This window comes from Salmo trutta, chromosome 24 (assembly GCF_901001165.1).
Source record: "Salmo trutta chromosome 24, fSalTru1.1, whole genome shotgun sequence".
Classification (NCBI taxonomy): domain Eukaryota; kingdom Metazoa; phylum Chordata; class Actinopteri; order Salmoniformes; family Salmonidae; genus Salmo; species Salmo trutta.
In genome coordinates this window covers 33,849,377-33,866,455 of record NC_042980.1, presented here as the reverse complement: position 1 = coordinate 33,866,455, position 17,079 = coordinate 33,849,377, and the positions used below count along the sequence as shown (strand labels likewise).

The following is a 17,079-nucleotide window of genomic DNA, read 5'->3' as shown; positions in this document are numbered from 1 at the left end:
CTGGAGCAGTTACGGACATATATTGAATTATGCTGGTAGTCAACTCATGCCTTTACCTATCCACTTAACTACCGACTGGCCCCCCCATCTCAATGGCAGAATATTTTAGTGCCCTCCTGTTGGTGTCGGAGAGAAAAAAGGATAATGTTAAAGTGAATATCCTGCAATTCTATACATTTTGCGATGAGTAGAGAAAACTTTACAGCTTTAAATATATTTTTAATGAAATTATGCTCATATTGCCATGGGGTGGAGTGAAACATATGTAGTTTTGAAGCTAATTTCCTGCATTTGTACACATATTGCCATAGGGCCGATGGAAAATGTTGCGGTTTTTAATCTATTTTCATGCAATTCTGAATATTTTGCCATGACTAAGGCCATGTTCATACGATATCTGGGTGAGAGTGACTAACAAATTCAATAGGGGCCCCTGGGCCCCTTCGGCCATGATTACTACAAGGTTTAGATAGCTGGCTAGACTAACTTACCTAGCAATCTAAAACATGTTAGCTGACATGGGCTAATTGAGTGACTGTCAGTGACTGACATAACAAAACGGCTGATGTACTACCAAATTCCGTTTATTGGTAGGGCCCGAACCTGGCTTAATTTGTTTTACAGACCTTGTAGGTGTTGAGGTTAGAGGGAATTTTCATAAGTAAGTCGCAAGTTGCGAGGAGTGTACCATATATCATCGGGGAAAATACCAAAAAGCTGGTGCCGAAGGGTAATAAATAAAGCATTCGAACTGTATGTACACAACTCCACCATATACTGACACACACACTCAGACCTTCTCCTCCTCTCTCTCTCCCAGAGTGGCCCAGCCATGGCATGGGTATTCAGAGAGAGCAGAGGGAGACACACTGCACCTCCTCATTCTCAGCTCTGAGCTGAATGGTCTCTGTCTGTGAGGCCTCCAACCCTTACGGACGAGCAACTGGCTCCCTCTATGTACACACATCCTCTGGTGAGAAGGACCTGAGAGAGAGAGACACACACACACACTATTCATGCTGGTTGCTTAACTATTTGCTTATGCTGTTTTATAAGATGCTTATAATTGTTACATGATTGATTGATTTATTGATTGATTGAATGAATAGTTTATTGTCCCATAGGGACATTTGTCTGGCAACAATATAGGCATTCCTGGTATACACATAAAACACAAAAATGAAGTTATGAGAAATGTGATGTTGCATGGATGACAAAGTTGAGCCAGATGCTCACTTATCTTTCACTGCATGTGTTAATATCAGACTTATGGCCTCATTCCCCTTTCTATAGGAAGTTACTGTATAACCACTAAGATGGTCATGATACACACTCATCTCTTCCTGCATATGTACATGTCTTATAACCTGGTATTATCTCTTTGCTTTCTGCAGGAAAGTGTTTGAATTAGAGCCATGATGGTTGCTAGGGCAACAAGATTACATGTAATTATAAATACAGACTGTTTCTTATAATAACTGTATCCCCTCTCTCTTCACAGAGACCTCTGCTGTCTGTTGGGTTCTACTGGTCATTCTATGTCTGATTGTTTCTGCTACACTTGTATGGTACCGGTGGAAATACAGACAGTTTCCTTGGTAATATCAACTACTGTAATATCATTAACTGAATTTTGCATTGTGAAAATAATGCATTTGCATTATATGATCATATATTGATTTTGCTCAAGTTAATATATTTTATTTTCCTGGACAATATTTTCCAGGAGTTCAATTGTGGCCAAGGTACCAGAACAGGTATGCTGTGGTTAGTGAGTAGTTACAGATGTAGGATCTTAATTTGAGTCAGTTTGCTACAGCAGGAAAATAATCGTGCAGCAACAGGAAATTTGAATTATTATGAAAATTATAATTCATAGACATTTTTGTAAGGGTTGATACATTTTTTATGAGGAAAATCTAATCTGAAATTTCAAAGTGGAAACTGCAAACTTTAAAAGCCTTTTTAACCTCAAATATACTACAAGTGTTAAATGTCCTACATTGCAGGGAAGTTCTCCAGTTCCCTCAACTGGGTGATCAAATGAAGTTGCTACATATGTATTTCACTGTCCTCCATTGTTTTGTGACTAAACTTACGAATTAGGTTTCTCAGTAGCCAATGGTTTCTATGTAATGATACTGTAATAATGTCCGTTTGATTCCAGACTATATCAGTATCTTCCAAGACGAGGAGACATGACAAGGTTGAGGATGGTGAAGATGACTCATTGGCTGCAACTGTCCAAACCAGGAAGGAGCCTGAGGAGGAGGAGGAAGAAGTATCATGATGTATGGAACAATATACCTTATTTGTTTTCTGGAAACATTTTATTTTTAATTTGTATTATTCCACATGTTTTTTATTTTTGATAGATTGTCTGTTCATTAAGTATATTTATTGTGTTAGCTCAAAGAATTGCAAATCAATTTATAACATTTTTGACATGCGTTTTTTTCTGGATATTTTTGTTGTTATTCTGTCGTGAGAGACAGAATAACAACAAAAATATCCAGAAAAAAACGCATGTCAAAAATTTCTGGTCATTTTGTTCAAATAAACCTACTATTAAAATTATAGACTGATAATTTCTTTGTCAGTGGGCAAACGTACAAAATCAGCAGGGGATCAAATACTTTTTTCCATCACTGTACCTGTGCTAGGTTCTCAGTCTTCTGCCCTTAGTCCCTAGCACTAGGTCATTGGTCTCCAGTTGCACTTGGTCTGTTTCCAGCATTTGTCGGCCCTCAGTACCTATCCCAGATGGGTCGTCAGGCTACTGCCCCGCTAGGTTAAAAGTTTCATTCTGCTAAGAGCCAGTTTGCGCTGTTCTGTGAAGGGAGTAATAAACAGCATTGTACAAGATCTTCAGTTTCTTGGCCTTTTCTCACAAGGAATAGTCTTCATTTCTCAGAACAAGAATAGACTGACGAGTTTCTGAAGAAAGTGCTTTGTTTCTGGTCATTTTGAGCCTTTAGTCGAACCCACAAATGCTGATGCTCCAGATACTCAACTAGTCTAAAGAAGGCCAGTTTTATTGCTTCTTTAATCAGCATAGCAGTTTTCAGCTGTGCTAACATAATTGCAAAATGGGTTTTCTAATGATCAATTAGCCTTTTAAAATGATAAACTTGGATTAGCTAACACAACGTGCCATTGGAACACAGGAGTGATGGTTGCTGATAATGGGCCTCTGTACTCCAATGTAGATATTCCATAAAAAATCTGCCGTTTCCAGCTACAATAGTAATTTACAACATTAACAATGTCTACACTGTATTTCTGATCAATTTGATGTCATTTTAATGGCCAAAAAAAATTGTTTTTCTTTCAAAAACAAGAACATTTTTAAGTGACCCCAAACTTTTGAATGGTGGTGTATATGTATATTGTATAGTTATAACCCTTAGCTAATGTTGTCTTAGGTCTCTCTTTATGTAGTGTTGTGTCGTCTCTCTTGTCGCGATGTGTGTTTTGTCCTATAGTTTTATTGAATTTATTTTTATTTTTAATCCCAGCCCCTGTCCACGCAGGAACTCTTTTTTCTTTTGGTAGGCCGTTATTGTAAATAAGGATTTGTTCTTAACTGACTTGCCTAGTTAACCTTTATTTAACTATGCAAGTCAGTTAAGAACAAAGTCTTATTTACAATTACGTTTTTTACAATAGTTTCAGGGTGGGTGAAAACCGAGTTGGGTGCTATGAAATCTGTGAAGGTGAATAAATTAAATAAATACAAAAGCAAATACTGTTTACATGTGTACTTTTTTTGTCTTATTGATCCACAACAATAAGATTCCAAGTCATTCCGATTACCAAAACCATGTAATCCTCTTCAAATGGAAACAGCTGTGTCTGCTTGTGTGTGTGTGTGTGTGGTGGTGACTATCAAGAGTACCGTGATGGGCCTCAACATCCTGTTCTAACCAGACAGCACTATAGAGGACAGATCCGAACCAATCACTTATAAGTATATTGCGGGTGAGGGCATTCACAGCCAACCGCTCTGTCCGGTGTGGGCATACCAGCCAACCATTTTTACTTGGTCCTTCTACACATATTTAGTGACCAACAGTTTTTTACATTGTCCGTAAATTCTCCAGATTTAGTGACCAATAGATTTTACAAAGGGAGATTGTTTGTTAAAGACGAATGGTAGAAAGTGTAAGCAGAGTGATCTGTAAGCTGGATCAAAGTCAGGAGGAGAAATGGAAGTGAATGAGGGTGAGGTATCGGAGTGGGTAGGTGTGCTGAAGTTCTCAGAGCCTGAGGCTTGCGCCGAAGGTCAGGATAAAGATGAGTTTGATAGTAGGAGTGAAGTTTATGGAAAAAGGTGACCCTTGCCTTTTGGCTGATCCATTTGTGGTTTCAGGGTGGGTGAAAACAGAGTCAGGTGCTGTGAAATCAGTGAAGGTAGTAACCAAAAGTGGTCTCTAAATAATTGTTTGTGTTTCTGCTGGTCAGAGGGAGCAGGCGCTCTGTGTTACACGAAGGTGGACAAGAGATGTGAATTGTTTTGCTCTCAAGAAAAGGGCACCATTGAAAGGAGTGATTACTGGGGTAGCGGTATATATGAATGTTTACCAACTGAAGGGGAAGATTCCCGGTGTTTGTGATGCTCGTCATTTGGTGTGACGCAGACATGGTGGCGTGAGTGGTGAAACAGAAGAGCCATTGTCTGTTCTTTTGAGTTTTGATGTTGAGTCTTTGCCTAACAAAGTGATGTTAGGATATACAGTATAAGTTATCCTGTACAAGATTTTGTGCCAAATACATTGTTGTTACAGGTGTCAAGCCTATGAGCATGTGGCTGCAGTTTGTAAGAGGGAGGTTCCAAGGTGTGAGAAATGTGCAGAAGGGCATGAGAAAAGGAAATGTGTAGTATTGGATTAAGTAATGGTATGTGATAATTGAAGGGGTGCCCATGGGGCTGGGGATCAGAAATGTCCAGTGTAAGAGAGGCAGGTTGAAGTTTCCAGGCTTAGAGTAGTGAAAAAGTTGTAATATGCTGAGGCAGTGAACAAGTAGAGGAAGATGGGTCAAGTTGTAGGGATCCTGAGAAGAGTGGTGTGAGTAGTAGATCTGTACTAGTACAGAGGGATAGGTGATTTATGTTCCAGTAAGATTGTATTTTTTGCATTTATAAAAATAGTTATCATCTGTACTGCAGGGATGGAACATAAGTCGCAAAAAATTGATGTTGTGGGGGCAGCTGCAGAGAGGTATTTGGGTGTGCAAGACTACAGGGTGTGATGACGCCAGAGGAGATGGCTGCAGTTTTATGGGCTCCTAACCAATTGTGCTACTGTGTTTTTTTTTCTTCATTATTCGTAACTTATTTTGTACATAATGTTTCTGCCACCGTCTCTTATGACCGAAAAGAGATTCTGGATATCAAGACGGCGATTACTCAACTCGTACTGGAAAAAGATTGTTTCTTTAATGAGTCGAACATGAAGGATTTACTTCAAACACCCAACAAAGCCCAAATCTCCATAATTCGCATGAAGAAAGACAGAGATATCGGGGACGTAGGTCGGGGTACCTAGTAAGGATCCGACGGCAACTGAGTAAACCGCCTTTACCATCAGTCCTATTAGCCAATGTGCAATCATTTGATAATAAAATGGATGAGCTCCGATCAAGACTATCCTACCAACGGGACATTAAAAACTGTAATATCTTATGTTTCACCGAGTCGTGGCTGAACAATGACGGATAACATACAGCTGGCTGGGTTTTCAGTCCATCGGCAACATAGAACAGCTGCCTCCGGTAAGACAAGGGGTGGCAGTCTTTGTCTATTTGTAAATAACAGCTGGTGCACGAAATATAATATTAAGGAGCACTCTAGGTTTTGATTACCTGAGATAGAGTATCTCATGATAAGCTGTAGACCACACTATTTAGCAAGGGAGTTTTCATCTATATTTTTCGTAGCTGTCTATTTACCAACACAAACCGATGCTGGCACGAAGACCGCACTCAACGAGCTGTAAGCAAACAGGAAAATGCTCGTCCAGAGGCGGCGCTCCTAGTGTCAGCGGACTTTAATGCAGGGAAACTTCAATCCGTTTTACCTCATTTCTACTAGAATGTTACATCTGCAACCAGAGGGAAAAAACTCTGGACCACCTTTACTCCACACACAGAGACGCGTACAAAGCTCTCGCTCACCCTCCGTTTGGCAAATCTGACCATAACTCTATCCTCCTGATTCCTGCTTACTAGCAAAAACTAAAGCAAGAAGCACCAGTGACTTGCTAAATAAGGACGTAGTCAGATGCCGCAGATGCTAAGCTACAGGACTGTTTGCTAGCACAGCCTGGAATATGTTCCGGTATTCTTCTGATGGCATTGAGGAGTACACCAAATCAGACAGTGGCTTCATCAATCACTGGGCTCCCGAGTGTTGCAGCGGTCTAAGGCACAGCATCTCAGTGCTTGAGGAGTTACTACAGACACCCTAGTTGGATTACAGGCTGTATCACAACCGGCCGTATCACAACCAGCCGTGATTAGGAGTCCCATAGGGTGGTGCACCGTTTTCCCAGTGTGGTCCGGGTTTAGCCGGTGTAGGCCATCATTGTAAATATGAATTTGTTCTTAACTGACTTGTCTAGCTAAATGAAGGTTAAATAAAAAATAAGTGCATTGATGACGTGGTCCCCACAGTGACCGTACGTACATACCCCAACCAGAAGCCATGGATTACAGGCAACATGTGCACTGAGCTAAAGGGTAGAGCTGAAGTGTTCAAGGACGCTTATAAGAAATCCCGCTATGCCCCCCGACGAACAATCAAAGACTCAATGCGTCAAAACAGGACTAAGATTGAATCGTACTACACCGGCTCCGATGCTCGTCGGATGTGGCAGGGCTTGCAAACTATTACGGACTACAAAGGGAAACACAGCCATGAGCTGCCGGGTGACACGAGCCTACCAGATGAGCTAAATGACTTCTATGCTTGCTTCTAGGCAAGCAACACTGAAGCATGCATGAGAGCATCAGCTGTACTGGTACCTCCTGTATGTATCCTCAAGCAGACCACCAAAGTCCCTGTTTCCAAGAACACCAAGGTAACCTGCCAAAATGACTACCGACCCGTAGCACTCACATTTGTATCCATGAATTGCTTTGAAAGGCTGATAATGGCTCACATCGACACCATTATCCCAGAAGCCCTAGACCCACTCCAATTTGCATACCGCCCCAAAAGATCCACAGATGATGCCATCTCTATTGCACTCAACACTGCCCTTTCCCACCTGGACAAAAGGAACATCTACGTGAGAATGCTATTCATTGACTACAGCTCAGCGTTCAACACCATAGTGCCCTAAAAGCTCATCACTAAGCTAAGAAACCTGGGACCAAACACCCCCCTCTGCAACTGGATCCTGGACTTCCTGACGGGCCACCCCCAGGTTGTAAGGGTAGGTAACAACACGTCCTCCATGCTGATCCTCAACACTGGGCTGCTCAGGGGTGTGTGCTCAGTCCCCTCCTGTACTCCCTGTTCACCCATGAGTGCATGGCCAAGCACGACTCTAACACCATCATTAAATTTGCAGACGACACAACAGTGGTAGGCCTGATCACCGACAACGATGAGACAGCCTATAGGGAGGAGGTCAGAGAACTGGTAGTGTGGTGCCAGGATAACAGACTCCCTCAACGTGATCAGGACAAAGTAGATGTTTGTGGAATACAGGAGAAGGAGGACCAAGCACGCCCCCATTCTCATCGACGGGTCTGTATTGGAGCAGGTTGAGAGCTTCAAGTTCCTTGGTGTCCTCATTATCAACAAAATATAATTGTCCAAACACACCAAGACAGTCATGAAGAGGGCACGACAACACTTATTTGGCATCGGTCCTCATATACTGAAAATGTTCTACAGCTGCACCATCGAGAGCATCCTGACTTGTTGCATCACTGCCTGGTATTGCAACTGCTCGGCCTTCGACCGCAAGGCACTACAGAGGGTAGTGCGCATGGACTATTACATCACTGGGGCCAAGCTTCCTGCCATCAAGGACCTCTATACCAGGCGGTGTCAGAGGGAGGTCCTAAAATTGGCAAAGACTCCAGCCACCCTAGTCATAGACTTTTCTCTCTGCTACCGCACGGCATAGTCACTTTACCTCTACCTACATGTACATATTACCTAAATTACCTCGCCTAACCTGTGCCCCTGCACATTGACTCTGTACCGGTTCCCACTGTATATAACCTCTCTACTGTTATTTTATTGTTGCTCCTTTATTATTTGTTATATTACAATTTTTCTTCTTTAAAGTTTATTTTAGAAAATACTTTCTTAACACTTATTTTTCTTAAAACTGCATTGTTGGTTAAGGGCTTGTAAGTAAGCATTTCACTGTAAGGTCTACAACTGTTGTATTCAGCTCATGTGATATACAATTTCATTTGATTTGTTAAGTGGTGGCGTCCCATACTTTCAGCCTGTTGGCCTGAGGTAGGACTAAATATATTTAAATAGTGGAGTAGGGTGGTGTTTTTATTTTTGATTTAAGTGAGTGTAGGGTTAGATGGTCTATTTATTTTTGTCTATTTTTTAAGCAAAGTATAAAGGAGTTATACTCCAGTCTAGTAGGAGGCGCTAATGCCTCATCGAAGAAGAACCTTTTCGGTTGGACGCCTTTACTGAATAAGCGTTTTCCTACTGGAGCGTTATTCTGGTAGGAAAAGGTGTCGGATGCTTCAGCAGAAGAACTTAACATTCATCAAAGGTTCGTGGCCTATTACATTTACAGTTGCTCTTGTTTAGTTCCATTATGACTGACCAATGTAGGACTGTTCGTTTATTTTTGTAGTAAGGTATAGGCTGCTTTGCAAGATGTGCATAGTCTCCATCAAAGAGTAATGATTGCAGACCATTGCTCGAATAATTAGCATTGTATGCAACATAGTGTAACGACCCTGGGTTTACATGAGCGGATATCGACTCTACCGCACGAGCATGCTTTTGTAGCTTACCCAACATAACTGTCGTACATAAACAATTAATAGGTCGTCATTATTACAAAACGCCAATCTCAAAATGTAATATAATGCTATTATTACATTTTCCCTAGTGATCCTAGCAATGAGAAGAGCAAAGCATGTTACTGAAGCTGTGCTGTGGGATTCTACTCATCATCCAGAGGGATACAGAAAGTATGTTTCCAATTGATGTCATAAAATGCCATAATTTCGAGTGCATGTTTTTTTTCTCTCTTTTAATGTTGACACAATGCAAGGACAATAACAACCACAAAACCCCACCATTAAAATGCAGTCCTGGTCCTTTTAGGGTACGATAAGGCACACACATTAGCTCAGAATGTTAACTATGTTTTTAAATCAGTATGTTTACTGTTTTTACCTCAGCATGTTTACTGTTTTTAACTGAGTATGTTAACTATGTTTTATGTTTTGAGACATGCTGAGCATGCACAAGTATCTATGAATGTATTGAATATTTTAGTCTTCATTAAGTGTAAGAATAGAGTCAGGTCTTTTGGCTTATTATTCTAATAACATATTCACTAAGTAGTTTCAGCCGATACTGGACCCAGATCAGTACGTGCTTTAGCCATCTCCTCTGACTATGGCTGCCCAAATGGGCTTAGGGTCAAAGATTGAGCAATTGGCACATTTGTTGTTGCAATAGCCACATTTCAGCATCAATAGGATATCATAGTTCATAAGCACAGCTAAATACTAATAATGGTCTTGTCTGTGTGTTTAGGTAACATCTCTGTTTATTAGAGTTCATAAGCATCTATTCTACAGGTCTCTTTTGGATTTGTTTTTTTGGCATGTGTTTTCTCTTCAGGTACACAGGTGATTGGAGGACGCAGGACTGTGGTACAGGGGGAGGATGTGGACTTATCCTGCAGACTGATAGAGACAGACGAGGAGCTTGAACAGATAACATGGCAGAAAAGTACTTGGGAAGAAACACAGAACCATAATTTTATGCTGATTCAACCCAATGGGGTTACTAAGTTTATTGCACCAAATGGATTGAGTGGTAGAGTCCAGTTTATTGGGAACCCATCAGAAAACCTTGGATCTATTAGAATAACAGCTGTCAGACTGTTGGATGAAGGCACCTTCACATGTATCTTCAGTGTTTTCCCCAGTGGCGCATACACTACAGAGATACCTCTGACTGTGCTCGGTAAGAACTCTTCCTTTACTCTTTGATTCGATGTTTCTACTTTTGAAAGTCTAGAAAGACTGCGTGTGATAATCAACACTCGTCAGCTAAAAAGTTGGTTGGTACATTTTTGTATTTTTTTTTACAAGATTTTATTTGACCTTTTATCAACAATACAAAACAAACACATACAAACAACTACATCATACATACAAACATCTACAGCACACCCGCCAGACCCACTAGCCCCCACCCCTATTTCCAGCACCCGCAACACTTTCTGCCACATGGCTTCAAACTGCACGATTTTGTTTCTCTCCGTCGCCCACGCTCTTTCAATTTTTTTAAATTAATAAAGCATTTGAACTTTCCATTTCGTGAAAGACAGAGGATTGGCTTATTTCCAGCTTTTGAGTAAAAGTTTTGTTTAAAGATTATTGATGAGAAGAGTATTGTCCAACCCATCGGGTATCTCATTGCACCCTCATACAGTTGAAGTCGGAAGTTTACATACACTTAGGTTGGAGTCATTAAAAATCGTTTTTCAACCACTCCACACATTTCTTGTTAACAAACTATAGTTTTGGCAAGTCGGTTAGGACATACACGAAGCACGAAGAAGGGTTCCAGTATGGGGACAAACCAAAGAACACTACATTATATGGTTGTCACGGTTGTCGTCGGTGAAGGAGGACCAAAACGCAGCAGGTATGTGTATGCTCATCTTAAATGATTATTTATTTAAAAAATAAAAAATAAATGAATACAAAAATAACAAAAACACGACAACTAACAAACGAACAACAAACAGTCTGGCAAAGCCTAAGGCTCAACACAGAACAATCACCCACAAATACCAAACACAAACACACCCTACTATATGGGACTCTCAATCAAAGGCAGATAGACAACACCTGCCTTCAACTGAGAGTCCCAACCCCAATTAACCAAACATAGACATACACTCACTAGACTCCACATAGAAATACCTAAACATTAACCAAAACCCGGAATACTAACTCAAACACCCTTTTAACAAAACACACCACCCTGAACCACATAAAACAAATACCCTCTGCCACGTCCTGACCAAACTACAAAACAATTAACCTTATACTGGCCAGGACGTGACAATGGTTGTATTCAGCGCCTTTTTTTCCTGAGTGTCTCCTCTTACTCAAGCTGTAACCAGGAGAGTACAGGCATTAATAGTTTACCTAATGGTGGAACAGATGTTGGAATATATACGCCACTATATACAGCATCCCTTAACGGCATAATCACTGGGATTGTGAATGCTTGTCAGTGGAACTGCTGAAAATGAAAAACAGCTTTAGTGATGTGTGTGAAACTTAATACCTCAGGTGCAGGTACCTCTCATCAGGGTGAGCTAAAACCTGTTAACTGGATTTGACCAAACCTCCAATACAGTAAATGTATAGCTACTAATGGTGTATATTGCAATTGGCCAGATGGAGAACATGATTGGGTTTATTTAAAGTTTGTTGGTCATGTGACATGAGCATTTGGATAAGCTTTACATGATGAGCAGTGTGTATTTTGGTAGTTTTTTTCATGTATGGTTCCACATTTATAATTAGTGATTTGTTCATGTTTTCTATTCTCTGTTTGTTTGTGTTCTGGTCATAGTCCCTCCAGTGGTGAATGTGACAGTTGATGTTACTCCTGTCATTGGGGAGAATGAGGTTGTCTTGGCAACCTGTGTGGCTGCTGGTGCCAAGCCACAGGCAGATGTGACGTGGAAGACGGGTGCATTCGGCAGTTTGTTGAGGACAGTGACCAACTCTACCCAGCACGCCAACGGCACCACCACAGTACTCAGCCACCTGCTCGGGGTACCAACCAAGGCAGCCAATCAGCAGCAGGTTCAGTGTGTGGTCAACCAGTCTGCCCTGGTAACAGAGAAGACCTACAACTACAGCATAAACGTCCACTGTAAATATATTATACTACCACTGTCCTACACTATAGACATCCACTGTGAGTATATTCTACTACCACTGTCCTAGGCCATAGACATCCACTGTAAATATATTATACTACCACTGTCCTACACTATAGACATCCACTGAGGCACACAAGTGGTATGGACCTTTATGCGCTTTCATTGTACTGCTCCTCTAATGCAAGTAATCTATCAAACTGAAATGAAGGAAGACCAGGTTCACAAACAAATATTTCTTAGTGTTTCCTCATCTGTGGATGAAAGTTTCTTTCCTGCCCACTGCTCAGAGTCTGTAGTGTCATTGTTATGGGTCTGTCTTGGTGTGTAGGTCTATTTACATTCTATATCTGCAGTAGCTGTAACCATTTCTCTCTCTCTCTCTCTCTCTCTCTCATAGATCTACCTCAGTCAGTGAACATCACCCTTAGTGAGGCCTCTAAAACCACAGTCTTACTATGTGTAGCAGATGGCAACCCACACCCCAACTACACCTGGAGCAGGTACTCACTCCTATGTAAACTAGTTAAATCCAGTTTAAATGTAAATGTTAGGTGAACTTGTTTAAATATATGAAACAGATTAGCTTGAAGCTTCAGTATGTTCATATATTATGATGGTAGTCAAATGATGCCTTTGCCTATCTCACACACACAAAGCCCTTCTCCTCCTCTCGCTCCCCCAGGTTGGTCCAGCCATGGCCTGGGTCTTCAGTGAGAGCAGAGGGAGACAAACTGCACCTCCTCAGTCTCAACTCTGAGCTGAATGGTCTCTATGTCTGTGAGGCCTCCAACCCCTACGGACGAGCAACTGGCTCCCTCTATGTACACACATCCTCTGGTGAGAAGCACCTGAGAGAGAGAGACACACACACACACACTATTCATGCTGGTTGCTTAACTATTTGCTTATGCTGTTTTATAAGATGCTTATAATTGTTCTATGATTGATTGATTGATTGACTGAATAGTTTATTGTCCCATAGGGACATTTGTCTGGCAACAATATAGGCATTCCTGGTATACACATAAAACACAAAAATGAAGTTATGAGAAATGTGATGTTGCATGGGTGACAAAGTTGAGCCAGATGCTCACTTATCTTTCACTGCATGTGTTAATATCAGACTTATGGCCTCATTCCCCTTTCTATAGGAAGTTACTGTATAACCACTAAGATGGTCATGATACACACTCATCTCTTACTGCATATGTACATGTCTTATAACCTGGTATTATCTCTTTGCTTTCTGCAGGAAAATGTTTGCATTAGAGCCATGATGGTTGCTAGGGCAACAAGATTACATGTAATTATAAATACAGACTGTTTCTTATAATAACTGTATTCGCTGTCTCTTCACAGAGACCTCTGCTGTCTGTTGGGTTCTACTGGTCATTCTATGTCTGATTGTTTCTGCTGCACTTGTATGGTACTGGTGGAAATACAGACAGTTTCCTTGGTAATATCAACTACTGTAATATCATGAAGTGAATTTTGCATTGTGAAAATAATGCATTTGCATTAGATGATCATATATTGATTTTGCTCAAGTTAATATATTTTATTTTCCTGGACAATATTTTCCAGGAGTTCAATTGTGGCCAAGGTACCAGAACAGGTATGCTGTGTTTAGTGAGTAGATACACATGTAGGATCTTAATTTGAGTCAGTTTGCTACAGCAGGAAAAAAATCGTGCAGCAACTGGAAATTTGAATTATTATGAAAATTATAATTCAAAGACATTTTTGTAAGAGTTGATAATTTTTAATGAGGAAAATCTAATCTGAAATTTCAAAGTGGAAACTGCAAACTTTAAAAGCCTTTTTAACCTCAAATATACTACAAGTGTTAAATGTCCTACATTGCAGGGAAGTTCTCCAGTTCCCTCAACTGGGTGATCAAATGAAGTTGCTACATATGTATTTCACTGTCCTCCATTGTTTTGTGACTAAACTTACGAATTAGGTTTCTCAGTAGCCAATGGTTTCTATGTAATGATACTGTAATAATGTCCGTTTGATTCCAGACTATATCAATATCTTCCAAGACGAGGAGACATGACAAGGTTGAGGAAGGTGAAGATGACTTATTGGCTGCGACTGTCCAAACCAGGAAGGAGCCTGAGGAGGAGGAAGAAGTATCATGATGTATGGAACAATATACCTTATTTGTTTTCTGGAAACATTTTATTTTTAATTTGTATTATTCCACATGTTTTTTATTTTTGATAGATTGTCTGTTCATTAAGTATATTTATTGTGTTAGCTCAAAGAAATCGCCGGACAGGTTTAAGGGAATGCCAGAAAAATCTAATTCTCCAATGTTCTAACCATCTGCAAAGAATAGAAACATTATCCCGAGTGGCGCAGTGGTCTAAGGCACTAGAGATCCTGGTTCGAGTACAGGCTCTGTCGCGACCGGGAGACCCATGGGGCAGCGCACAATTGGCCGGGTTAGGGGAGGGTTTGGCTGGCAGGGATGTTCTTGTCCCATCGTGCTCGAATGACTCCTGTGGCGGGCTGGGTGCATGCACGCTGACACGGTCGCCAGGTGTACAGTGTTTCCTCCGACACATTGGTGTGGCTGGCTTCCGGGTAAAGCAGGCATTGTGTCAAGAAACAGTGTGGCTTGGTTTTGTCGGATGCATGAGAGTGTGGCTTTTGTTTCAGAGGATGCATGGCTCTTGGCCTTTGCCTCTCCCGAGTCCGTACGGGAGTTGCAGCGATGAGACAAGACTGTAACTACCAATTGGCTACCACGAAATTGTGGAGAAAGGGGTCAAAAGTTAAATTTTTTTTTACAAAAATTAACAGAATAAGCACATTCTCCAACCATCTAATGAACAATATCTTCTAGGACATTGGAAACCTCGATTCCATCACCGCTTCACCCAGTGCTAGTTCTCGTTTCAGATTTTTGTTCCCCTCTCGTGGACTCCGCCTTGCCGTGGTTGAGGGGCTTTGTTGCTTCAGCGGGAACAAGAACTCTCCTGTATGTATGAATGTACAGTATGTATGTACAGTGCTTTCAGAAAGTATTCATACCCCTTGACTTATTCCATATTTTGTTGTGTTACAGCCTGAATTTTAAATGGATAAAAAACATTTTTTCCTCACTCATCTACACATAATAACCCATAATGACAAAGTGAAAACATATTTTTTGAAATGTTTGCACATTTATTGAAAACGAAATACAGAAATATCTAATTTACATAAGTGTTCACACCCATAAGTCAATACATGCTAGATCACCTTTGGCAGTGATTACAGCCGTAAGTCTTTCTGGCTAAGTCTCTTAGAGCTTTGCACACCTGGATTGTACAATATTTGGACATTATTACAATTCTTTAAGCTCTGTCAAGTTGGTTGATCATTGCCAGACAGCCATTTTCAAGTCTTACCATAGATTTTCAAGCCAATTTAAGTAAAAACTGTAACTAGGCCACTCCCGAACATGTAATGTCGTCTTGGTAAGTAACTCCAATGTATATTTGGTCTTGTGTTTTAGGTTATTGTTCTGCTTTAATGGGAATTTGTCTCCCAGTATCTGTTGGAAATCAGACTGAACCAGGTTTTACTCTAAGACACTGCCTGTGCTTAGCTCTATTCCATTTATTTTTATACAAAAAAACCTCCCTAGTCCTTGCCGATGACAAGCATACCCATAACATGATGCAGCCACCACCATGCTTGAAAATACAGTATGAAGAGTGGTTCTCAGTGATGTTTTATGTTGGATTTGCCCCAAACATAGTACTTTCTATTCAGGACATAAAGTTAATTTCTTTTCACTTTAGGATGCACATGATGCATCCTAAATGCAATATTTTGTTGGAATATTTTTTTCTGTAGAAAGTTTCCTCCTTTTCACTCTGTCATTTAGAGTAGAATTGTGGAGTAACTACAGTGTTGTTTATCCATCCTCAGTTTTCTCCTATCACAGCCAATAAACTCTAACTGTTTCAAAATCACCATTGGCCTAAAGGTGAAATCCCTGAGCGGATTCCTTCCTCTACTACGGCAACTGAGTTAGGAAGGACACCTGTATCTTTGTAGTGACTGTGTGTATTGATACACCATCCAAAGTGTAATTATTAACTTCACCATGCTCAAAGGGATATTCAATATGTCTGCTTTTTTTACCCGTCCACCAATAGGTGCCCTTCTTGCCAGGCATTGGAAAACCTCCGTGGTCTTTGTGGTTCAATCTGTGTTTGAAATTCACTGCTAGACTGAGGGACCTTGTAGTAACTGTATGTGTGGAGTACAGAGATGAGGTAGTCATTCAAAAAATCATTTGAAACACTTATTGGACACAGAGTGAGTCCATGTAACTTATTTTGACTTGTTAAGTAACTTTTTTCTCCTGAACTTATTTAGGCTTGCCATAACAAAGGAGTTGAATAATTATTGACTCAAGACATTTCAGCTTTTCATGTATTTTTTTATTTGTACACATTTCTAAAATCATAATTCCACTTTGACATTATGGGGTATTATGTGTAGGCCAGTGACACAACATCGAAATGTAATACATATTACATTCAGACTGTAACACAACAAAATGTAGAAAATGTCAATGGGTGTGAATACTTTCTGAATGAACTGTAAGTGTTGAAGCCAACTAAAGGGAGCCCTGGTATAAGCTAAATGACATATGTATGAAATGGAGAACCTTGTCAGTAACTACTACTGTACACACACCTTTGGCTGATGGTAATTCTTGCAGCGGCTCCAAAATGAATTCCTTTATATTATGCGGTTATGCAGTTTTGGTACAGCGAGCAGTTATACTGTAAAAGGAACCATGAAACCAAGTGATCCACTGGGAACATAAGCTCCACTAACAGCTGCCTTATGATCCACGTATTAACCCTATCCCTGATGAACCCTGTGTTATTTGTTGTTTTAGACTAGCATTAGTGTAGCATGGCATTTT

General features: G+C 40.5%; 1 protein-coding gene across 2 annotated transcripts; it reads left to right on the top strand.

Annotated features, from left to right (window-relative positions):
- The first annotated feature begins 8,594 nt into the window (after positions 1–8,594).
- On the top strand, positions 8,595–15,210 carry LOC115161158 (nectin-3). 2 transcript variants are annotated; one of them, XM_029711932.1, is made up of 10 exons: positions 8,595–8,759; positions 9,105–9,186; positions 9,848–10,195; positions 11,825–12,130; positions 12,538–12,640; positions 12,823–12,977; positions 13,500–13,596; positions 13,725–13,755; positions 14,165–14,285; positions 14,995–15,210. In XM_029711932.1, the coding sequence occupies exons 2-9, from the start codon at positions 9,132–9,134 to the stop codon at positions 14,282–14,284; spliced, it is 1,215 nt and encodes a 404-aa protein (XP_029567792.1). In that variant the 5' UTR covers positions 8,595–8,759; positions 9,105–9,131; the 3' UTR covers position 14,285; positions 14,995–15,210. The 2 variants fall into 2 exon arrangements, with proteins under 2 accessions (XP_029567792.1, XP_029567791.1); XM_029711931.1 differs by lacking the exon at positions 14,995–15,210 and having other exon boundaries at positions 8,596–8,759; positions 14,165–14,478.
- The last annotated feature ends 1,869 nt before the right edge of the window (positions 15,211–17,079 follow it).